This window comes from Lagenorhynchus albirostris, chromosome 16 (assembly GCF_949774975.1).
Source record: "Lagenorhynchus albirostris chromosome 16, mLagAlb1.1, whole genome shotgun sequence".
In the NCBI taxonomy this organism is placed as follows: domain Eukaryota; kingdom Metazoa; phylum Chordata; class Mammalia; order Artiodactyla; family Delphinidae; genus Lagenorhynchus; species Lagenorhynchus albirostris.
Window position 1 is genome coordinate 58,403,196 of NC_083110.1, and position 24,479 is coordinate 58,427,674.

Consider the following 24,479-nt stretch of genomic DNA (forward strand, 5'->3'; position numbering starts at 1 on the left):
GCAAGGACAGACAAAGGAAGAAATACCTTTCTATGAGTCTTGCAGAGTTTACCTCCTTCAGTCCACAAATATTTATTAAGCACATGCTAAGCGTCAGGCACTGTGTAGGGCCAAGGGCACAGAAGTAGAGCAGACCTTATCTTGGAATTTAGTCTAACTGAGCCTTGGCCCCCATTGTGGGAGGGGAGCGGGGAGGGTCACTCAGCTCCATGCTTTCTTTGGTAACTTGGGCTCTAGCCCCTGCCCCTGAGCATGGAGGGAGAGCAGGCAGGAAAATCCTGTGCTCTGGGAGGCACAGTGCTAGGGTAACAAGGTGAAAAAGACATCCTACCCTCATCCCCTTTGGCAGAGCTCAAAGAGTAGCATGCTTGGGAACTTGTTAAAAGGGCTGAATCCTGGGGCCCTACTTGGACTTGGAGGGAATCACTGAGGGCCCAGGAACCTGTTTGTTTTTTTGCCACGCCACACAGCATGCAGGATCTTAGTTCCCCAACCAGGGATCAAACCCATGTTCCCTGCAGTCCTGCAGTGGAAGCACAGAGTCCTAACCACTGGACCACCAGGGAATTCCCAGTAATCTGCATTTTTAACCCTCTGCTAATTCTGACACATCCTGGGGTTTGAGAAGTGCTGCCATGAGGGACTGGCCAGGGACCTGCTTGTCTCAGGGACCCGTGGGCTGGAAGGAGGGGCTGGGGCACACCAAGCCCTCCTCTGTTGGAGCAGGAGTGGTGTGAGGGGGTTGCTGGATCTCTGATTTGTTGCCCAACACTTTGCATGGATCTGCTTATGTGTAAAGTAGGAGGGTCAACCTTTCCTGGGTGCCTAATTCTCTTTCCCCTTGTCTGGGTAGAATCTGAGCCTGAATGCCTCCCGCCCCAGAAAGCCTAGAGCAAGACAGGGAACTATGGGTAAGTCCTGCACGAGGGGTCCAACCCTCACTGACTCTTAGTTACCCCTCTTCTCAGAAAAATAAGCACCCAAGTTGGAGGGCATGGTCAGTCCATGTCCCCCCGCCAGTCGGGCTGGCCAGACAAAAGTGTTGGTCTAGTGCCTCCATCTTCCCATCCTGTGGGAGTAGAAAATGACTCAGTGTGGGGGTGGGTGGACCCTTGCTTCACTTCTCCCCCTTCCCCACTTTGGCAAGGAGCCAGAGCCAGGAGCACGATGACAACAGCTGGCCTGCCCCTTTCTCTTCCCCTGCACCTGTTTGGGGCTATTGAGGGGAGGCAGATGGCTGGAGCACAGTGCCCTTCCAACCCAGGGTGGAAGGATGCCTGGGGCCAGGTGCTGGTGGACAGATAGACATTTAAGTCCACTCACATCTGCTCCTGACTCACTGTCGCTTTCTCTGGTTGTCAGGAACCCTGGGACATCTTCTGTGCCAGGAGTTGGGAGCCAAGACAGAAAGCTGCCCAATTTCTTTCCCACTTGGCCTAGTTTTGTTTTAGCTGATGGAAGAGGTTCTTTCTCCAGGTACATCAATGAAACTGGGATATGGAGGGGAGACTGGTGGTAGCGCGATGAGCTTGAACCCCACCAGGTTCCAGCTCTGAAAGCCCACCCTAGCAAATAGACACCCAGGCATATAGGCTGTAGGCCAAGCAGCTAACTGTGTAGTATGGCCTGGAGTGCCTGGGCAGCCAGGGAAGCCGGGAGACGCTCACCCCATCCAGCTGTCCCCAGCTACCCAGCTGTCCCTGGCTTTGCAGGAGCAGCTGTCACCCACCTCCCAAAAGGGTCAGGGGCAGAGGAGGCCAGGAAAGCTGGAGGTGCCCCAGGAGCAGGGCCAGCTGGAGAAGGCGTGGGGGCCTTCCTCACCCTGCACACTCAAGACACCTCTCACAGCCACAGGCGCGCCCTGTGCCTCCCTCGGCTAACCGCTCAGACTCCGAGATATTGCTCTCACAGCCCCCGCCCGGCCGTGTCCTCCCGTCCCCGCCCTCCGGGGAGGTGATCGCTCCTCCCCATTCCAGGCAGGGCTGGGTGGTCAGGAGCGGAGCGCGTCTCCCCCTCCCCACTGACGGCTCCTGTGGGCCAGATGTGCGGAGCCCGCAGGGAGGCAACCGCCTGGGGGCTTCCTTCGCCCGCCACCCCGGCGGGTCCAGGCTCTTTCATGTCGCCGCCCTCCCCGGTCCCAGCCCCGGAGCCGAGCAGCTGCGCCCCGCTCCCCGCCCCCAGCCTCTCTCCCAGCTGTCTTTGGGGTGGGGCCGGGCAGCTGGGGAACAGCTGCAAGGCGTGGAGTCGGGGTGCTCGGGTGCCCTCCTGCAACAGCCGGAAACAGTCTCCTTGCCCGGGGGTGGGGGGAGGGGGCGGGGTGCAGGGGGCCGGGGGAGGGGGAGCCCCGGGGGGATGGTCGGCCCCTCCGCCCCTCCCCCAGCGCACCTGGCTGGCCAGCTGAGAGTCGGGCAGACCCCAGATCAAAGTCCCCTCCCGGCTTCAAAAGGCACCCTGGGGGCGGGGGAGGCAGATGGGGCAGCCGGGAACACCCTGAACCGGGAGGCCGCTGTGTCAGCGTCCCAGGGCCCTCTCTGGAGGTCGAGCCCCCGCGTTCTAACCTAATTTCTGGATTCTTTCAGGCCCCGTTCACATCCACCCACTCGGACCCTGTGGTTGTCACCATGCCCTTTCCTCAGACACCTTCATTTGCTCCCGTATGAGGGTGGGTGGGGAGAGGCCATGAACACTTTCAGGACCAGACTAGCCCACTGGGGGATTTCCTACCCCATCCCACCTCTGCCTTATGTAAATTAGGTGTGTGTTTGGGGGACGGTCTAGGACACGTCCTTCCCCAACCTAAGTGCTCTAGACCTACAAAGAAACGGGGGCTGTGGGATAAGGGGAGGAAAAAAATTATTCCTGGGTATCCCTGGACATACCCCACCACACTCTAGCCCTCTTCCGAGGTGAGGCTCTCCCTGCTGGATGTTGGAAATCTCTTCCTTGGAGGTGCTTTAGAAACAGTGGGCTCTGGAACCTAGGATCCTGGTACTGGTTCTAGTACCCTCTGAGTCCAGTTTCTTACATTTAAAGGGGCAAGGAAGGAAATAGAGGGCACCCTTGGGTTGCCTCTTCCCTATACTCTGCCAAAATGCTGGGACAAGAGCCTGGGATTCAGGGCTAAGATTCTAGAAACTTCATTGGAAGCTGCAGGGAATGGGAAACAGATCAGTGTGAGGGCAGAGACAGCTGGGGTTGGGGGCTCCTGGTGGGAGGTTTATAGACCTGGGTCAGGAGGGGACCTGGCCTTAAGAACATCAGCTTCTTCCTTCGGCGTCTCTCTTTCTCCCCCCCAATACTCTACCCTGTCCATCTGCACCCCAAAGGCTTGCTTCCCTTCCAAGGAAGGATGATTTCACTCTCTGCTTGAATTCCTCCAGTGACGTACAACCTCGAGACACCCTTCCACAATGAAAGCTCTTATAAAGAACCAACAGAAATCTGGTGGGTAGAGCTTTGGCCTCTACCATATTCTCCTGTGTATGAGAATCACATCCCCTGAGTGAGGGAGGCCTTTACGAGCCCAGGGCTTCTTCCCTAAAATCCCCTGTCCCTGGCATTTATGATTCAGGGACTTGGCAGTGGACTTACCCCAGAATTCTGCACTGGGAGTCTGAATGTTTCCTCCACAGGCAACCAGTTTTCCATAATTGCTGTGTGGTAAATTCCTCTCAACTGCAGCAAACTGGGATATTTATGACTTCTCCTTGCACTAGATCTTCAACAATTGGGTCTTTCTTGAGAGAGAATCCATCGGCTCAGTGCCATAGGTTATTTCTCACTATTTACATTGAGGCAAGAAGAGGGTGACGTGGGGGGTAGGGTGTGGCATAGTTTTCAACAGTTTGTAGAATGGGGTCTAGAGGTGGTATGGGCAACATCTCAGAATTGCAAGTAAGAAGTGGAAGGAGGGAGCAGGCTTCCAAGAACTAAGCATTAAGGGTGGTGTGGACTTCTAGCCCACCTGGAAAGAATGGCAGTGAGTCACTTGACACGTGGGTGCCCTGGCTGCCTGGTTGTGAATCGGATGTTGTCATCGGACACGCTCCATATGTGTGCCTGCTGCAGGGCACTGAGCAAATGGGCCGCTCATAGCCTAGTGGATAGGGACTCTCCAGCCACACCAAATGCCACCTCTACCAGCTGCAGCTCCCCGGGCTCCACCCATCAGATCATAGGCTTAGAGTCAGTCCCCCAGCAGCCCATGTGGTTCCATGCCCCAGTGGCTCTGCTGATCCCTCTGCCTGGATTGCCTACCGAACCTCAGAGTCTCACTTCCTCTGTGCATTCTTCCCCACCCTCTCCAGAGGGGGTATGAAGAGTAATGAATGATGCATGTGAGATGCCAGGATGGTGATGGCACAGGCCGCTTTCAGGCACTGACAGCTATCACGATATTCGTGTTCCTTTGGGCCAACCTCACTCCCATGCACTTAACACTCTCACTTGGTATTTTAACTAATTGTGTCAGGTTACAGGCTGCAGGCCCAAGTAGCCTGTGTGCCCCTGGAGGACATGAAATATTAGTCATTTTTTATTTTTCAGAGAGTAAGACGTTACCTGTTTCATTCATTCACTCATTCATTCATTCAACTAATAATTATTGATGTCCTTCTAATGCTGGCCTCTATTCCAATGCTGGTGATACACTGGTGAACAAAACAGACAAACTCCGCCCTCTTGGAGCTAATAACTTAGTGGGGAAGAGACAGCTGACAAACAAGAAATCAATAAATGTCAGCTGATGATAAGTACTATGAAGGGAAGTAAAGCAGGGTGAAGGGGATAGGGCTTGTCAGTAGGGGTGAGGGGGCATGGCAGTTTTTATAAATGGAGGTGGTCGGGGAGGGCTTTGCTGAGAAGGTGACATTGAGTGGAGACCTCGAGAATGTGAGGAGGCAAGATCTGGGGATATTTGGAGCAAGAGTGTTCCAGGTAGAGGGAACAACCACGAAGGCTGGAGCCAGAAGACGCTTGTTTCAGGAAGAGCAGTGGGCGAGTGGCTGGAAAGGTGGGTGAGGGGCAGAGCAGGGAGTGGTGAGGTCAGAAAGGCATGAGTGAACAGGCCAGGACATGAGGCACTGTAGATGCTCTGCCTCTGCTCAAGAGATATCTGCCGAAGGAATGAATGATGGATGGATGAATGAATGCCAAATGCCTGGGTTGTCAGGGGCTCTGAGTTTTACAGGGGAGCCCTGTGGGCTAGAGGCTACTGGGCTCTCTTCCTGGGGAGGCAGGACTTGAATCATGCCCTAAAGGAGGGGTACGCAAAACACAGGAGGGAGGGTAGACACCCCAGGGAGGAGGTCGCTGTGAGGGCAGGTGCGGAGATAAAATTGTGGGGGACTTGTAGCGGGACAGCGAGGGTAGCTCATCTGGAGCTCAGGGTATGTGTGAGAGCCCATGATTGACAGGTCCACAAAAAAGATTTGAGGTTAGACCAGAGTGGCCTTCAATGACAGGATAAACAGTTTGACCTTTCGTGTCCCACAGCAGCGGTGCCTCTGCAGGCATCTGAGCAGGGGAATCGAGTTTTAGAACAATGGCTCTGAGCATTAAGGGCCTGAGTGGCCAGGCAGTGGAGGGCAAGGGGACCAGCTAGGAGGCAATGGGAGGTCCAAGTGAAAGAGGAGGTGGAGTGGGGGCCTCAGGGTGCAGGTTGGCCCCAGCCCCAGGAGCAGGAAGGACCGTGGCTAGGCTTCCAGGTCCTGCTGCTCAGGCCGAGGGATGGAAGCCGGGATCGGGCCTGCTCCTTCCCTGCCAGCCAGCCGCGGGCCCCGGAGTCAGCAGAAAACCCTGGCCCTGGGGAGGAGGCGGCGCAGAGCCAGAAGCTGCTGAGGGAGCACTGGCAGCAAGATGCCATTGTACGTCCGCAATCAAGATACTTCAGAGGAAATCAAAAGCACCAACTGGGGAAATGATGTGTGCACTCTCTTCTCTCTCTCTCTCTCAAACACACACACAAACTTCTGCCTCCAAAATGGGTCAAGTGAAGGCTGTGGGCGTGGGCTGGGGAGGGAGGGCTGGGAGGAGAGGAGGCCCAGGGCCCTGAGCAGCCTGGGCGCTCGTGCCCACTCACCCTCCTGGCATAGGGGTTGGCAGCAGCTGCAGGGTGGGGTGGGACGTGAGGATAAATATACACCTCCCCATGCATATGGATAATGCACACAGCTGCCCTGCCTGCTTTGCGCTCATTAGGACCAACTGTTTCAGGAGCGGTGGCAGGCGGGTGGGAGGGGGTGATGTGCCCATTCACAGACCGGGGGTAGGGGGGCTGCTTGCAGCTGTGCAGACACCTCCCCCCGGGCCTGGATCAGCATCCCAGCCCCTGGATGCCCCTTCCTCCCTCTTTTCCTTCCTCCCAACCTGCTGCTCTGGCAGATCTGGAGGTCTCAGGGTAGGAAAGGGGCCTAGGGAGTGAGTCAGGATGAAATCCAGGCTGAACCCACACCAGGGCTGGGGGAGTTGAGGGGAAGGTGGGGCTGTATTGCATCCGCTGGCCCCGGGATGGGCTGCTGCTTATAAGCCAAAGCTCCTCATCCCTCTCTCTCCAAAGGCCATCTGTAGCATCCAGGCAGGAAAAGTGCTTCGGCCCTGTCATCCGGAGGCTCCAGGGAAGCCCCCATTCATACTGGAGAGCCCTGTGCCCCCAGACAGAATCTGAGGGGCTTGGGAGTGATGTGTCAGCGCCATGGCCCAGGATTCTGCCTTGTCGGCGGCCAGGGAAGCTGAAGAAAGGAGGCTGATGGGCACCAGCTCTCCAGAGTAGGTCGTGCAGGAGGAACTGGGGACTGGGTTGGGGATGTGAGTGTTGAGAGCCCGGCCCAGGGAGAGGTCTGGCTGATGTAATAGGCGGGGCCACCAAGTATGGCTGGACAGCTTGTGTGCAACACAAAGGCACCAGGCTGAGAGGCCCTCGGCTAGTGCCACGGCTTGTACCCCGGTGCGGGGCATCCTTTCCCATATGGGTCAGCAGTGGCCCGGGTGGCAGGCTTGTCCAGTCTTAGGAACACGCATTTCGTTAACAAGGCAAAGAAAGACAGGGCGGACATTGTCGGTGTGTGACTCAGCAGCTGACCCTTCCTTTCTTTCGCCCCTCCAGCGGTGTAAGTGGGCTCCCAGGGCTGCTGCCCCTTCGCTGCAGCCCTCCCTCTCCTCCTTTTGGGCCAGGGCACTGGTGGGGGCTGCAGAGCCCTGGGGGAGAAGGGAGGCCCAAAGGGCGACCGCTTCCCCGGTCTATTTCCTTTGTTGCCAGGGTGGAGCCAGCCACCACCTGCCCCCCCTGCTGGTGGCCTCCAGAGCAGCAGCCACCTCTGGGCTCTGCAGAAGGGTCTGGTGGATCGTGAAGAGGCGGGTGGCAAAGGGAGAGGGAGAGGTAGGCCTCTGGCCTGGTCTCCGGGAGCCCCACTCCCCACTGCTCCCTGCTGTTCGCGGCCCTGTGTTTAGTCAAGATGGTGCCCTGGGGAAAGATGATCTTTCTAGTTGATGGGAACCCGAGCTAAGACATTTCCTAGCTGTGTGATTCTAGGCCAGTGACTTAACCTTTGAGAGCCCTGGTTTCCTCAACTGGGAAAGGGGTAGAAATGGTTAACTTGTAGGACTGCTGAAGGGATCCAATCAGTGAATGAGCAACAGGAGTAGCAGTTCACTGAGCTAAGTGGTAGTCCTGCCCCCGACCCTTGCAGCTCTCAGCTGCAGGTATCCACACAAGTTATCTCACAAGACTTGCCCCTCCTTGACTCAGCTTGCTCTCTGCTTTTCTGTCATTAGGACTTCACTTCTTTAGCGAAAGCTTTTTGTCCCTGGGATACCGCTACTCACTCTGGGAAAAGAAACCTCTCCCTGCTCCTGTGTGCAGGAGGATTCCTTAGCTCCTTTTCTGAGCTCAGAAGCCAGAAGGGGAAAAGGTATCATGGTATGAGCTTGGGGCCCAGCAGTCAAACTGGCCCAGGTGAAAATTATGGCTCTGCCGCATTCTTCTGGTGTGATCCTGAGCAAGTGATTCAGATTCTGTGAGCCCTGTCCTCAAACTGAGTGGTAATGCCTACAGTTATCCATGTTGTTACAAGGATTAAATAAATGGTAACTGCCAAGTGACTGGTACAAGTGGGTGCCCTGGTCTGACCCTGCAGGGGCCTGGTTGTTGGCTGTATCCCCACATACCCATGTGTGTCTGGTTCTAGACACACACACACACACACACACACACACACACACACACACACACACACACACGACACAGTGCTGGACCAGCAGTTTCACCGCAGGGAGCAGCAGCTCTCTTTCCCTCCTCCCTGCCCGGCTCCTGCGCCGCAGCTTCTCTGAGTTCTGCAGTGTTGGAAAAGGAAATTACCGAACAGATTGCAATTAAAGGGGGAGGTGGAGGGGAGAGAGACAGAGGCCCTGAAATGCAGCTTGACTGAGTGCTAAACTGTGTTTTTGCCTGGAGCCAATCAGGAGCCTCTGACAAGAGCCTGTTCCCACTTACAAATCTAATTGCAGGAGGTGTGGCTGCAGCGGCCCTGGGAGCCCCCAGAGAGAGGAGGGGGCTGCCAGCACCGCCAGGAAGGCTGCTGGCCCTTGCAGCATGTGGGGAGGGTGGGAGGGCAGAGGTCTTGGGGCCTGGGAAGGCCTGGACTCCAGAATGTCTGCCAGTTATTATAATAGCTACAAATGATTTAGCCCCTACTCTGCACTGGACATCCATAACTTCATCTAATCCTCTGAAAAACGCCACAGGGTAAGTGATTACCTCATTTTACAGGCAAGAAACTGAGGTGCAGTGTCCCTACTATGTGCTAGCCATGGCCCTACATCTACCTTTATCGACATTATATCTCTTTTTATTTTTTGTGGTATGTGGGCCTCTCACTGTTGTGGCCTCTCCCGTTGCGGAGCACAGGCTCCAGACGCGCAGGCTCAGCGGCCATGGCTCACGGGCCTGGCTGCTCCGCGGCATGTGGGATCTTCCTGGACCGGGGCACGAACCCGTGTCCCCTGCATCGGCAGGTGGACTCTCAACCACTGCGCCACCGGGGAAGCCTGACATTATATCTCTTTTAAATCTCCCTACGGCTTTAGTCCCATTTCACAGATGAAGAGGCAGGGAGACTCCAAGAAAGGAAGCAACTTGCCCAAGATCACAGAGCTGATTTATGGATGGGCAAAGATAGATCTCTGGGTCTGACTCCGGAGAACACAGTTTGATTGTAGCTCACTGTGCCTTTATTCAGCACAGCATTCTGAGTTGCCAGATTTAGCAAAACAACAAAAACAAAAACTGGGATGGCCAGTTAAATTTGAATTTCAGATAAACAATGACTTTTTTTTTTTTTGAGGAACAAGAGCCTAGTTTTTTTATTTGATCATTTCTTGCATTTGAAGTACTCCTCGATGACATCCTTGGCCTGAGACTCTTTGCCATAGGCCTTAACCACCAAACAGCTGCAGCCAACCACTTTACGGGGTTTTCCCTCTCCGTCAATTTTACAGAGGCCTACCCATTCCCCTAGTTTCTTGTTGTCATCAACCTTAATCAGGTTGATTTGGTGCTCAGCACAAAGGGCCTCCACTAACTTGACACACATAGGCTCACCACAGTTGGATGCAAGCACACAGAGATGGGCTTGGCGCTTGTCTAAGGCTTTGGCAGCTTCGCGAATTCCACGTGCTAGGCCATCGTGGGTGAGGGAGGTCTTCAGCACCTCTTGCAGAGCAGTATTAACGTCCATTACACCTCAGCAGCAATGCCTTCCTCGGCCATGGCGGTGGGTTACGGGTGGAGCCGAATCTTGAATGCACCCGCGCCTCCGCCTCCGCGCGGCTCCGCGGCGGCAGGGAAAGATAACAGTGACTTTTTATGAGTATTATGTCTCAAAATTTTTTTTTAATTTATTTTTGTCTGCGTTGGGTCTTCGTTGCTGCGCGTGGGCTTTCTCTAGTTGCGGCGAGCGGGGGCTACTCTTCATTGCGGTGCGCAGGCTTCTCATTGCGGTGGCTTCTCTTGTTGCGGAGAACTGGCTCTAGGTGCGCAGGCTTCAGTAGTTGCAGCACGTAGGCTCAGTAGTTGTGGCTCGCAGGCTCTAGAGCGCAGGCTCAGAAGTTGTGGCTCACGGGCTTAGTTGTTCTGCAGCATGGGGGATCTTCCCGGATCAGGGCTCGAACCCGTGTCCCCTGCGTTGGCAGGCGGATTCTTAACCACTGCGTCACCAGGGAAGTCCCTATGTCTCAAATATTGCATGGGACATACTTACATTAAAAATGATTGTTTGTTTGCAGTTCAGGTGTGTGTCCCGCCATTTACCTGGCAGCACTGGACTTTCTCTCTCTTCCTGCCTCCAGCTCCCCTCTATTCTGCCAACAGCTTGGCCCTTGGGGCCAGCCAGGCTGGTATGTCTCTAAGGCCACTGAAGTGAGGCTGCCAGAGGGGAAGACAAGCTCTTCTCCTGAGAGAAGAGCCCTGGACCGGAGCCCACTCTGCCTCCTACTGTGTGGCTTTGGGCAAGTCTACTCCCCTCTCTGCACCCTCTCTAAAAGGAAAATTCAGTATTAGGTACTAGGTAATTGCCAGCATCCTTGCCAACCGCAGTTTTCCTGACTTCTCCCTTTTTTCTGTCTGTGCAAAGCATGGTACAAAATCTTCAGCTGTGCCGCCGTGAGGACAGAGGACACCCAATGCTTGGGACAGAGACCCCCCCCCCCGGCGCCTCCCTGAGGAGCGGCATTGATCAGAGGAGACCCCTGGTGTGGGCTCGGAAGGCCAGGGACTGAGATGCCTGAGAAACGGGCCGTTATTGTCTTTGCCCTCCAGAGGAGGCAACTTGCCGCGGCCTTCAGACCCAGGGTCCTGCCCTGCTGGCACTAATGGCTCTGTGATAGTGGGTGAATTCCTTAACCCAGGCCCGTGCCTCAGCTTGCTTAAGTGGGACTAATACTGCCCCATGATGTAGATGAGCGGTCTGGTATGTAGGAGGGGCTTAATAAAGGGTTATTTTTATCGCTGGTAGCGGTGTTAATGTTACATCCTTCTGAAGAAAGCACCTTGAGGGATGCTAACCTCTGAAAGGACAAGCACACCGCAGGCCCTCTCCCCTCTCCAGCAAAGGACACGACACTTTCCAGGCTGCCTTGGTTTCAGCTAAATTTTATTTGTCGGATTTTTGACAGACGTCTAAATTATACATTGAATTTTCCACATGACCAAATACCACGTCCCTTCCTTTGACTATCATTTTCAAAAGAGACTATAAAAAAAAGTACTTTTCGATGAGCAGACTGAACCCTGAAACCACATGGAGTGCAGAGCTAAAAATAAAAGGAAGTAAGAACTGGCCCCTGAGAAGGAAAGAGAAATCAAAGCAAACTCTGACGGGAATCAAGGGACGAGTCCTGGCGAGGGTGACATGGTGTCACCCTCCAGGCCAGGCCGGATAAGGCGCGGCCGACAGCGAGGGTGGGGCATAGAGTGGCGCAAAAATAGCCATTGCTTTAGCCCGGAAGGGAATAAAGGAATTCGTCAAAAGCCAGGAGAGGGAGAAGCGAGAGGGAGGGAGGGAGGGGGCAGGACGGCGTCCTTCCCGCAGTTTGGGAGCTGCGGACCTTAACCCTGGTACATTTCTACCCGCCGGCATAATCGCTGACTCTCAGCTGTGCGCCGACATGTTCCCCAGCTCAGCCCACATCAATGACACCCTTGTTTCCATAGTAACCAAGGGAGAGTGAAGGGGAAAGGGTGTGCTGCCCTGGGCACGGGGAAGCCAGCCAGAAGGAGCCGCACGGGGGAAGTCGGGAGGAGGGGACGGGAAGGAGTTTTTCCCACAACTGGTCTGAGCACACACCCTGGGGCCCCTGTCCCAGGCCTTGCCCGCCCTCTGGCCCCCAACCCTCTTCCCGGCACATTCAGATGCAGTCGTGCCCAGAGCAAGTCTCACCACTAAGACTCACTGGGAGTGGGAGGATGGGAGACCGGGAGTCCCCTTTCTAGCTTCCAATTCTGTCCTCCAAGTGCGGGGGGGCGGTGGCTGGGGAGAGGAAAGGAGTCTTTAGAAGCATTTTGTTTTTACAAATGGGAGCTTTCAAACTCTGCATTTTTCAGGCTCCTCTCATCTACCCTGCGAGCCCCGGGAGGGTTCAGTAGGGCTGAAAGGGAAGATGAAAGCGTGTGACATCCACAATGTCTCTGTGTCTTTAGCTGAAAAGCAAATCTGAACATTCACAGAGGCTGTTATCAGAGGAAGGCAGTGGCTTCTGCCTGCTGGCTGAGGCCCTGGGGGGCCCTTTCAAACAGTTCCCTAAGTTGGTAGTAAAAGAACAAAGATATTTCACAGACCATCCACTGCCAGAGTCCAAGTTCCACATCTCAGTGTTCCCCAATCACAGACCTCAAGGCAGGCATTTTGCCCCTCAGATAACATCCCTGATGCACTATTTGGAGGGGAAAAAATATTTTCAAGTGCTAGAGCCACATTTCCAGCCGGATAGAAGGGGGATTTCTGGTTTCTTATACTTCTGTTTTGCCTCTGTTCAAAGGGCGAGAGGCGTCTGGGTAAGACAGACAAGCCGGGGGAGGCTGCAGGGGGCAACTAGCTCACAGTGGTTTAAAAACCCTCACCTTCTTTCGTTTTGCAAGTACTTACAGGTCTGTCCCTATAGGTACTTGCAACCCAGGGCACCTTTTCATGTCTGGCCTTGTTAATGACTTTCACCCCAGATCACCTTTGAAGCGGACCATGCTTCAGCCTCACTGGCACAACTTGGTCCAGAAAGGCTGGGTACTGAGGGCCAGGGGCTGGAGTGACCCCTTCAGTTTGCTCACATGCCTTGGTGGGTTCGGGAAGGGCCACCTCCTGGGAGGTAAAAGTAGCTGCCCTCCTGGGACCCACCAGCCACTTGACAGTCTCTTATTCAGTCTCTGAGAACCCCACTGCTCAGGCATCAGGACATAGTTCAGTTCAGAAGCCAGGGATGCTCTGGCCTGCTTTCCCTTGCTTGAAGCCGGGGATCTCTTAAGGCTCAGGGAAGCAAGCTCTTTTTGCAACACGGGGCAGGAGAAGTCTCCCACCGTTCCTCTCCAATCAGTCACCAGAGGACACATTTTGCTGGAGAGAGGCAGAGGGGACCAGAAGCTGGGGTGACTCTGGCTTCCCCGGGCACGGCCCCTGCGACCATACCCACCCACGCTCTTCCCAGCAACAAGCCCTGTCCCCCTCGAGCAGCCCACACCACCAAGTTGCCAGCACTGTAAAAATTGATCGCTTCTAAAAATCGATCTGCCTGGCTTTTCTCAGTGGAGCAGGTTCTCGGTAAAGCTGCATTTATTTTTAAAATCTGATAGCAGCAGCCTATTGTGATCATTTAAACACAGAATTCTTTGAGCTTTAGAAATCCCTTCTATAGGACAGCCGTGGAGAAGCCAGCTAATTTCAGAGTCGGCTGCTCACTGCTCCACTGAACTGGAGAAAGCCTGTTTACGCTAGCCTGAGCCCTCCATGTGAGGGCTTTTTAAGGACCTTGTAATTTTTCTGGAATTAAACCTCCCACCTCTCCTTACATTCCAGATGTCATTAGAGTCAAAAGTCGTAAGACTCTGATTCCCTGTGTAGCTGGTTGGGGGCTGGGGACGGGGTATGTTTCTGTGGTGCGTTGTTTGCAAGAAAGGCTTTTTTTTCCTTTCCAAAGGGTGAGGATTACATACAGTCTCCTACCTGCATGACAAGACGGTTTAATCATCTGCTATTCACGCTTCACCCCCCCAAGCCCAGCAGCTCCCCACCCAGACAGGCTGCAACCCTGGCTCAGTGGATGATGGTAAAAATCACTGACCAGCACCATCAAACACTGTCTTGGTTTCAACACCATGGGGGAATGTAAGGACAGGTCAGGAAATGAATGACCGCAGCCTAAGCTGCTTCTTCCTCTTCCTCTCCCCAGCACACCCCCCTTTTTTTTGAAAGAAAAAAGCCCACTGGAATTGCCTAAACTGCAATGCAATCTCTTGCTCATTTAAAAGATCTCATTTTCTAATCATGTGCTTCGAGACATTTAATACTATTTCAATTATGCAGAGGAAATAATATAATTCCTTTATTTGAAAAATGATACTGAACCTCAGAGATCATGTTAAAACTACTGCTGGAATGGGGATTCTTTTTAAACTGTGTTGTTCCCTCTCTTCACACAGCTGTAGCTGTACACAGATGGAAAAACATTTGGTCAGAAAGCAGCAAATTAGTGTTTTTCAGGACAGAATTCAGCTCCCGCAGCTCCTGCGTCTCCATGCGTCAAGATTTTATTTCTTCTTTGCATTGACGTTTTTGCAGACCCAGTTCATGCCGTCCTTTGAGGGAAATGGTCAGAGAGAGGCAGCGTTAGTTGTAAGAAAGGCACCACACACTCTAGCCCCAGAGGGGAGAGGGCAAGGGTCCTGGGTCCTCCCTCCTCAACCACCAGCTCAATGGAGCTTGCCTTCCCCAGGGGCCCACCTGGGTGACCAGGGACAGTGACCTCCTGGGGAGGAGGAGGGAGGCCTCTGAGAGCACAGGAGGGAGAAGGGAGGGGGAATGTCCAGAGCCCGAACTTGAGATGGGTCCTCAGGAACTCCCTCTGAAAAAATAAACACATCTGCCTGGATCCAAGGCCTGACTGAGGAGCTATCAGGACAGATTCCAGCCATTTTTGGCTTTTTCTAAAAGCTGACCTTTGCTAGGGCATTAAATTCAATAAGCCACCTTTCTGGTGCCCGGTGTGTTTACAGTGTGGCAGTGTACACTTGCGCTAAATTAAATTTCTTTTTGGAAAAACAAACCAACTGCAGTGCATATTACTAGACACACACTGGGGCAATGTGCATTTATTTCTCTTCGCGCAGCACCAGGGAAGGTTTAAAGGGGCCTGGCCTGGTTCTTGCGGCTTTAAGCGCTACCAAGCAGAGGGACTGGGGAGAAGGTTCCCTTAAATGCACAGCAACCTTGAAAGTGTCCTCTCTTAGAAGGCTGGAGGACAGAGGTAAAAACCACACAATACCTACAGCCACTTGGCAGGTGGCATGATATCTCGTGGATGCCAGGCCCGCCAGAGATGACCTATTTCTCAACGCCCTTTGCAGCCATCCCTGAATGCTCACCCTTTCCCCAGAGTCTCTCTGACCCCCAGGGGTGTGCAGAGGTCTCAGAAGCCCAGAACAAAATCAAACGAGGCTCCTGCAACGCACCGCACCCCTTTCCCCTGCATGTGTCACACGTGCACATCTCAGGGCATACATGACATTCAGAGCCCCGCATTTCCTATGACCAGGGAGCTAGCTGTTGAACCTGAACAGCTGAGACAGCTTAAAGTAATAAACATCAGCTGACACCCTTGGCCATTAGGAACATTAATCCCATAAACAATACATCACTTCAAAACAACCAGCAGGCATCCTATCTCCTGGCTAATCTGACCATAACCTGAATTTACAGTGATTAAAACTCCGCCAGTTGCCATCAGAGCACTTGGGTGGGAGAATCAGATAATCTGATGGCTGTCTCAGAGCATACCTTAGGGCATGTGCCAAGAAGAGGCTGGCCACAGCTGAAGGCACAAAGGTGGACAGCACCTGGCAGCAGTGGGGATGAGGGTGGGGGAATGCCGAGGTGGGAGAAGGTGGACTCCGAATGCATCTCCGATTACAACTGGGTCAGCTACTTACTCTGAAAAGCTGAGGCCAATTTTAAGACCATTTTATGAAAAGGAATAATTTAAAGAGAAGCATGTTTAATTTTAGGAGCTAATTGGTTTCCAGGAAAAAAAAAAAAGATCACCTGCCAGGAGACAAAGAAGATTTTACAAATAAAAGAGGGATGAATAAGATAAGCATCTTCCCTTTGCATTCGAAGCTGAATAGCTCAGCACTTACGTAGCACTTTCCATTTTCAGGAACCCGCACAAACACCATCAAAGGTGCGTACCTCAATATTTCCTCCTCTGTAGAGACTTGCAACATTTTATCAAATCATCTTCTCAGAGAAATCAAGAACAGTGTTCCCACACTATACGAATACCATTTTCCCTCTTGTTTTACGGCTGATTATAGAGGGGGGTGGGTTTCTTTTACTGCATGTAACTCAACATGAATGCACTCAAAGAGATAGGAAAAATATTTACTCAGCTGCAGGAACCCAAAGCAGAACATGGAGGGTGAGGGGCAGTTTTCTCCTGGGTATCTGTTATGGAGGCAGAGGGAATTTAAATGGGGGAGCCCTGCCGAGGGGCAGTGTCCTCCAGATGTATGTGAGGGCCCGCGGTGACAAAACCCTTCCAGCCACAGTCCTGCCAGCAGAGGGCGCTCAGAGGTCGGGCCCCACCAGCTGACCCGATGGCCCCGGGGCTTTGCAGCTGCGCCTGCAACCCGGAGTGTGGGAAGCCTAGGAGACTTAAGCTGCTCTGGCTCGGGAAGGCCACCCTGATCTGGTGTCTGGAGGCTGGGGATTGTGCCTTTCCTGTCATTACCTAGAGGAGAACCTGAGCTGGAGGTGGCGGTGTTGGGGAGGCAACAGTCAATGACGATGATAGCTCTTCAATAAAAATCAGGCACAAGCTGTGCCAGGGCGCCCACTGGCAAGGAGAGACTCCTGAGGGAAGGGTCCACGCCAGGCTGGCTTGAGGTGGTGTTTACAGAACTTAGCATGGTGGTGGCCACACACTTAATTTATATCTTTTAAATTAATCCTTGTAACAACACTGTGAAGTAGGTACTCATGGATGAGGAAATGGGGGCACAGAAGAGTGCGTGGCTGAGGCAGGCTGTGAACCCAGGCAGTCTAGCCCCGGCATCTGCTCTCGATGACCCTTTCTCAATGACCGCGGGCAACTGCTCGGGGAGGAGCTCTGCCTCAGGCTTAGAGAGAAGCTGGGGCTCAAGTTGGCAGAGGGAGCAATTCCAGTTTTTTCTTCGTTATGACTTCCAGCTGAATACAGGGGCATGAGACAGAACAGCCCTACCCAAGCACCCTGCGTGGCTTTGCTGCAGCTCTGAAGGTGCCAGAGGCTGTTTCTGGCCACTCAGCTCTCAGGATTCTGGGCTGCCAGGTATCGGCACGTGTGGAATCCTACGTGTTTACCTCGCTCCCCATGTATTAACTCTCCGCAAGCCTGCCACCTCCAGCAGGATCTCTCTCTTTAGAGACGACATCATTGCAAGAGGAGGACCCTTCTGCTTCTCATGCTTAAATCAGCAGCCACGGCCCTCTGGCCTTAATCTGAAAAGGCTTTGATTTTTTAAAAACAGATGACTGGGGCTTCCGTGGTGGCGCAGTGGTTAAGAATCCGCCTGCCAATGTAGGGGACACGGGTTCGAGCCCTGGTCCAGGAAGATCCCACATGCCGCAGAGCAACTAAGCCCATTCGCCACAACTACTGAGCCTGTGCTCTAGAGCCCACGAGTCACAACTACTGAAGCCCGCACACCTAGAGCCTGTGCTCCGCAACAAGAGAAGCCACTGCAGTGAGAAGCCTGCGCACCACAACCAAGAGTAGACCCCGCTCGCCGCAACTAGAGAAAGCCCGCGCGCAGCAACGAAGACCCAACGCAGCCAAAAATAAATAAATAAATTAAAACCCCCCCAAAAAACAGATGACTGAGAAAAGGTGATCATTTACTTGAAGTAGGTTACTGCTCTGCCTCCAAAGAAGGAAATGAACTCATGGGTTCGTTTAATGGTTGAACCTTTATTGTCAAAAACTGGTTTGACCAAATTTCTGCGTACTGGATCTTCCTCACGCTTCCTCACTACTTATGCCATAAGGTTGTCAGGTTGTGCTGACAACCTTATGGCATAAGTAGTCCTCCCTTTCGTCCTCCACCGCACCTCCCCTGGCCAACCTCGCTGAAACTGAATTTGAATTGATTAGCTTCAATTCAATACCAGAGACTAAGGAGAGACACTGAACCTCAAATACTGAGCTTTGTTTGGCCTTCGGGAGAGGAAATACATTTTACCATGTCATGATATTATTCCCTACTAACTGCTGGGAAAAATATAAGACGGCCCCTAACCATATGGGTGAAAACCTACTGATCACAGATCTCTCCGTTTCGGGATTAAAGGCATGATGCCCTTTCTATGGGAAGAGTGGTCTCCGACTGCATTCCTCTTTTTTTTTAAACATCTTTACTGGAGTATAATTGCTTTACAGTGGTGTGTCAGTTTCTGCTTTATAACAAAGTGAATCAGCTATATGTATACATATATCCCCATATGTCCTCCCTCTTGCGACTCCCTCCCTCTCTCCCTATCCCACCTCTCTAGGTGGTCACAAAGCATGAGCTGATCTCCCTGTGCTATGTGGCTGCTTCCCAGTAGCTATGTATTTTACATTTGGTAGTGTATATATGTCAATGCCACTCTCTCACTTCGTCCCAGCTTACCCTTATCCCTCCCCGCGTCCTCAAGTCCATTCTCTACATCTGTGTCTTTATTCCTGTCCTGCCCCTAGGTCCTTCAGAACAATTTTTTTTTTTTAGATTCCATATATATATATGTTAGCATACGGTATTTGTTTTTCTCTTTCTGACTTACTTCACTCTGTATGACAGACTCTAGGTCCATCCAGCTCACTGCACTTCTCTTAATTTGATCTCTCTGCAATGCATCCATCACTGCGTGATGGTTGGAACTGAGCAGTGGCAGCCATGGTTGGGTGGGCCTGGTTTTTAATGCCATGAGGACTACACGGTCACATCAGTAATTGCTTTAAGACGACGGAGCTCAGACCCTTGCTGAGCAATGCAGCCTATCCCATTGTGCCACTGGGCCCCCAGGGTCAAGGAGCAGCTGGAAGCAGCATACATAAAATATTGCTTGCTATTAATACTTTTTCTGGTGACAAAGGGCACTGCACCAGAGAGGCAGCAGAATCGCATGTCCCAAGCTTGCTTCCTTAGTCTACAGAGACATCTGAAAATTTAAAAATAAACCTGAGGTCTGACTTGCAGATAAGCAGTCCCATACACACTGGGAGTTGAAAATGACTGATTCAGGCCTAGAAAGAAGTTGTAAATGTCATTTAAAAAATATATTGAAATTCTGTTGGCATATTAAGGGGAAGGTCCCCTGGATCAAGGAAAAAGAAACAAAAACAAGAACCTGGGCTAGTGAATGTTTACTGTTCACCTGCAAGGCGCTCTGAAGGACAGCTCACACGTCAGGGCTCAGACTGCTAGAGGCCCCTTCTGTGTAGGTGAGACCTCTGTGAGCCGGATCATGGCTCCTGCTTGGTGAAGGAAGACAAGGAATGTGGAAGCGATGTGAAAAGAAGGGATGAGCATGAGGTAGGGGCATGGAGAGCAATACCCAGGAGAATCTTCTGCTAGCTCAAAGCTACTGGTGTAGGCATGTCTCTGTTATGACTAAGGTTAGAGACCAGGTTGAAACTGCTGATCTCTGCTTTGAAAGGAAATTCCAATGCAGTATAATTTTAATTAAACACACACACACACACACACACACACACACACACACACACACAATGTGCTAGGGAGGAAATGTCTTCAAGCACCTGAAACTACAACAGCCAAGGAAAGCTGTGGTTTGGGGTTCACATTCAGGTCTGCAGGTGGAAGAGGGATTGATTTCTCTATATCTTTCTCTGGCTCTAAGCCAGATCTTTGTTCACTATTTTCCAGACACCCAGGGAAAAGAAGAGAAGAGTCCCAGGCTAGATGTTGTGCACTAGGAGAGGCCCTAGCAACCTTGGCCCAGCCCCAGGGTGCAGAGGGAGGCCGCTCCATGTCTGCAAGGCAGTCTGCCTGCAGGGGCTGCAGGTTTTCCCTCCCAAACATTGTTCAGTTTCTCCTCTTTCTGCCTTCATCTGCTTGACATAACTGGGTCTCCTCTGATCACTCCCCTGGACTATGGGGCTCTCCATAGCCCAGAGTTTCCAAGATTGATGTTCTCCTTCAGCTTTTAGTGCCGTTTACCTATGCTCTGCTCTTGATAGTTTCCCATGAAAACTTGCTTTAATAACATGATGGGCTGCCTCCTCATCGCCATTAGTCAGGCAAAGAAAGACCTGTTCCAAACTCTTTTGAAGCCCTCAAAAGCCGATTTCCACACCCAGAGCAAGGGATTGCCTGTCCTTGTAAAGACTGCATGTATTTGCCATCAGAATATCAGGTAGAACAAGAACGTGAAATCCACCCCAGGAATCACTAACTTCCATAATGTCAAATCATATGTTTAAGCTACTTGGCTAAGGAGAAGTGATCTCCCTGCCCGACTACCCCAGAGGGCATAGCTCCCCACCTAGTGGATCTGTTCCCTTGACTCACCCACTGGATGGTTATTTATCAGTAGAGGACACGTCTCTCAAATGCATTTTGATTAAACACAATGTAAATAGAGACACTGTTTGTAAACATCTGAAACAGTAACAGAAATTCCAGGTCTTTTTTTTTAACCTTTGTACGTTTTCTTTCAGGGTCATTAGGGCTGTGGTGCCAGATACCTGACCCACTTCACATCTGATCATTTTAGCAGCTCTGCCCATTACTGACCAGCTTTCAGCGGGTAGTGGGTGGGGAGGGTGGAATGGGAGGATGAAATAGGAATTTAGGGAATTTCAGGAAATTTTTACACAGAATCTCTGAAAGTGACATTTTTCTAGTGAAGTCTTTCATTTTTAAGAATAGTTAAAGCCTTAATTAACAAGAATCTTTAAAAGGCCTGCTCCTGAACTAAGCAATGCAGGGAAAGAATTCCACCTAAGTGACTCTTTTTAAAATGAAAACCAAGAAACTGGCTGAGTGGGCAAGAGCTTGGGTCAAAGGTATTACCTGAGAGGGACATGGTCAATCAGTGCCTCACAATGAAAAGTGTTTCCACGACCTTTCTCCAGTCCTCAAAGGTTACCATTAAAGGACAACAGACAGCAGACTCCCTTCTTAATTAACATTTTTATTAAATAACCCGTTTCAAATAACGGCTAAATTCTCTAAATTTATATCATTCTATTAACCATAATCTAATCTCATTAACCTTGAAATCCCAGTCTTAACTACCCAATTCTATACACCATGGTACTATCTACTAAACTAATTAAGTGACCTTCAAACTATTTCTTCTCCATACAAAACCATGATTTTTCTTGTTCACATTTCTTTACTGGATCTCTCATGAGATCATTTCCTGTGAACCTGGTTGCTGAGGTCCCTGATCTGGGAAGAACTTTCTAACAAGATCAAACCATACAGGACTGTCTCACTTGATTCCTGCCTGCCCCCACCCTCTGTCTGTCTGGTAGCTCACAGCCTCTTTTTTGGCCCAAAGATCCTGTGATATAAAGGGAACTTCATTTCTATGGCAGCTCAACAGCTGGCAACAAGGAGTCTGTCCTTGTCATCTCTGCCTGGCCGAGCGGGAAGGGTGGGGACTGGAAAGACAATGACCAGAGCTCCCTCCCAACTCCACGCTCCTCTGAGGAAGCACCCTTGACTTGAATGCCATTCCTCTAAAGAGATGACCCTAGTCCCTCCTTTTTATATCCCTAAGGCTGGCTGAAGAAACAAGAGCCTCACTGTTAATTCCAGCTTTGCTTTTTCTTCCTTTTGACACTCTGGCCACGAGTGAAAAAAGATAATAGAGCTGTCAGTTCCTACTTTCTTAGGAGTACACATACAGAATGCATTTATTTTATTTTATTTTTTTAATGATTTAATTTGCTTTTTTTTTTTTTAATCTTTTGGCTGTGCCACGTGGCATGTGGGACCCTAGTTCCCTGACCAGGGATTGAACCAGCACCCCTTGCACTGGAAGCGCAGAGTCCCAACCACTGGACCGCCAGGGAAGTCCCTGCATTTATTTTCTTAAGGCCCCATCTTTAGAGTCCCCAAACTCAAGATGTTCTCTATTTTCTATATTTGGGTTCTAAACCATTTAGAGAGGCAGAGTCCTCTTGCTGAAGTGGGTTGTACAAACACAAGAAAGCTACTCTCTTTTCCTGGGCCTCAGCCTCACCAAAATAACCTGAGGCCTCATGAGTACCATCTTTGGCACAACTGAGGGAAATACCTTAGGCAGAACTTGATTTTTGTTTAAAAGTGAGAAGCTAAATAAAATGATCAGAGTTTACCTACTCAAAAACATTCTGGGTTGTAACATACTTGTTGGACCAGCTGAAAATCGCCCAGTTAATTCAAAACCTGATAAGATATACATAATCACATAAGTGATTGCAATTTTATAGAGGAGACCTGAGAAGAATAAAACTACTAATGGTAGTTAGTTTCTTTCTTGAGTGGGATTAGAGGAAATGAAAGAACTTTTTAATTTTATGTATTATTTTGATATGATTAAAATGAGAATATATTGCTTTATAACCACATTCTAGGAAAGAAAAAAGGAAACAGATGAGACTTAACACCTGCCCCCTCTGTAGACCTACAGCTCACAGAGACTCGCAGGGCCCCAGCTTCCCTTCTGGGGACACAGCCGAGGTAATCTACGGCTACTTGGGAGCCTGCACGACACACACACGCGCACCAAGAGCTTCTGAGGGGCAGGTGTCAAGGAGTCTGGAGCAGGGGCGCTTGTTCCGTGCTGACTGGTCTGCCCTCAGATCAGAGGCCAAGCACAGAAGGGGCCCTGGCTCTTTGTGTGACAAAGAGGGAAAAACCAGGCAGCAAACAGTTGGAACAGGTGAGATAATTCTAGGAAGTGATTATTTGCTTGAGATAAAAGTGGTCAGGCAGTTTTAAGACAAATCAGTATCAAATGTCTGAGAGAGGGGGAGAAGAGTATTAGAAGGGAAACGGAAAGAGGCTGCCGGACAATGATGGAGAATCAAATCTCGGGCTCATCCCCCAACACACCAAGTTCACAGAAAAGCAAACTGGTCATGCCACCAGAGACACGTGTCCTACGGCAATGAGGGGAGATGCCATTTTTCTAGATGCTGTTGATCCCCCAAAGCATCCTAGAGCAGTGCTGTCTGGTTCTCACAGCACTGGGTCACCTCCCTGGCAGGTACACCAGATGTTGAAAATGAGGCGTGTAGAGCACGCTGGGGGCTTCAGAATCAAGAAGTGGTCCTAGGGGGCTGACCCCAAGGGTCAACAGGTTTGAGGCTGCTTGGTAGGAAACATCAGAGCTGAAACTGTTGATCATTCTTTGAGCCTTTCAGGTGTCTGGATTACAATTGTTTTCTGCCCTAAATTAAGATCAAATGAGGGGGAGCTGCTTTTCAGTACACAGTTCCTCAGTGTTAAAGCCTAAGGCTTTCGGTCGGCAGAAGCTTCTCCATGGGAAACAAACCTGAAGTAGCATGAAACAGGCCCCAACCCTGACAGCAGTGGAGACAGCCAACAGAAAAGACAAAACACTTCTAGGATAGCTAGTGTGTTGTTGATGGCTCTGTTACCTTGGGAGTGCAAGTATTTAGCATCCGTAATACAAGACACAACACAAAACCCCCAACCCAATCACCAAAGAACCTAGAGTCGGAAAGCATTTTTGAATTCTTCCATTCCGAACCTCCTCCCCAGTGGGGTAGCTTGTCACTTGTCGGGGGGGTGGTTTATCTGTGGCTTTCTTGGAACAGTTAATGATATCGGATTGGTTGCTAAGTAGAAAAGAATCAAACTCCTCCAGGCCTTTCACATCCTGGAATGGTTCATCTGCCCATCAAAGGCTATTTGTTTCATATCTTTTTCTATCTAGATCCGCCCAACCAATGAGACAGGCTACCTCGGCTGGCTGCCGTGTTGCCAGGTGACCGAGCCCTCCAGTAACCTCACCTGAACGCCCTCTCCCGTGAGAGCTGAGCAAGACTGGATCTGCCAGACTCGGTCGCGGATGGTGTGCAGGTTCAGTCCTTCTGCAATTTCAGAGGCAGGGGCTGCTGTGAGTAGATCCTGCTTATTAGCAAAGATGAGCACGGGCACACAACTTAGCTTTTCTTCTTCCAGTAATTCAGCTAGTTCCTGGATCATTGTGGGAATATATGGGGAGGGGAGGATGAAATCTATGATATTTAACCATGCATTTCTAATCAGAAATAAGTAAGTTAAGCTGATCAACTAGCAACTTTCAAGGGCAGTGGTTCTCAAACTTAAGCTTGTGGAAGAATCCCCTGGCAAATTCCTGGGCCTGCCCCAGAGATGCTGACTTTGGAAAGTCTAAGCCAGGGTCCAGGGATTTGCATTTTTAACAAGTTCCCCAGGTGGTTCTTTTATAGGGGATTCATAAGTCGTACTTTGAGAAATACTGTTCGAGGGAGAACACAAATTGTGGTTAGACATTTTAAACTTACCCAAACGTTACTATCTGCAAGTAACTTTCAATGCATAGATACGCATACATATATATGTATGTATATGTACATATACATATATATTTTAAAATTTGAACTAAAAATGACAATTGCTTTAGAGACTATAATTCTGTTTCATCAATCTCTGTCTCCAAAACATGCATGCATGTGCATTACACTTCATTAAACCCACATCC

At 51.0% G+C, this 24,479-nt stretch overlaps 1 protein-coding gene, 1 long non-coding RNA gene and 1 pseudogene across 2 annotated transcripts in view; 1 reads left to right on the forward strand and 2 right to left on the reverse strand.

Annotated features, from left to right (window-relative positions):
* Positions 1 to 1,369: 1,369 nt before the first annotated feature.
* LOC132507276 (uncharacterized) lies at positions 1,370 to 23,869 on the forward strand. The gene is made up of 3 exons (XR_009536114.1): positions 1,370 to 1,476; positions 22,363 to 22,468; positions 23,691 to 23,869. It is a non-coding gene; the product is annotated as an uncharacterized LOC132507276 (long non-coding RNA).
* On the reverse strand, positions 9,342 to 9,778 carry LOC132507005 (small ribosomal subunit protein eS12-like; annotated as a pseudogene).
* Positions 14,056 to 24,479, reverse strand: part of ARL3 (ADP ribosylation factor like GTPase 3) — a 32,617-nt gene continuing 22,193 nt past the window's right edge. The window contains exons 5-6 of the mRNA XM_060126463.1: positions 23,768 to 23,953; positions 14,056 to 14,335 (exon numbers count right to left, since the gene is read on the reverse strand). Coding sequence (XP_059982446.1) covers positions 14,288 to 14,335; positions 23,768 to 23,953 — 234 coding nt within the window. The 3' untranslated portion in view covers positions 14,056 to 14,287. The remainder of the gene's footprint in view (positions 14,336 to 23,767; positions 23,954 to 24,479) is intronic.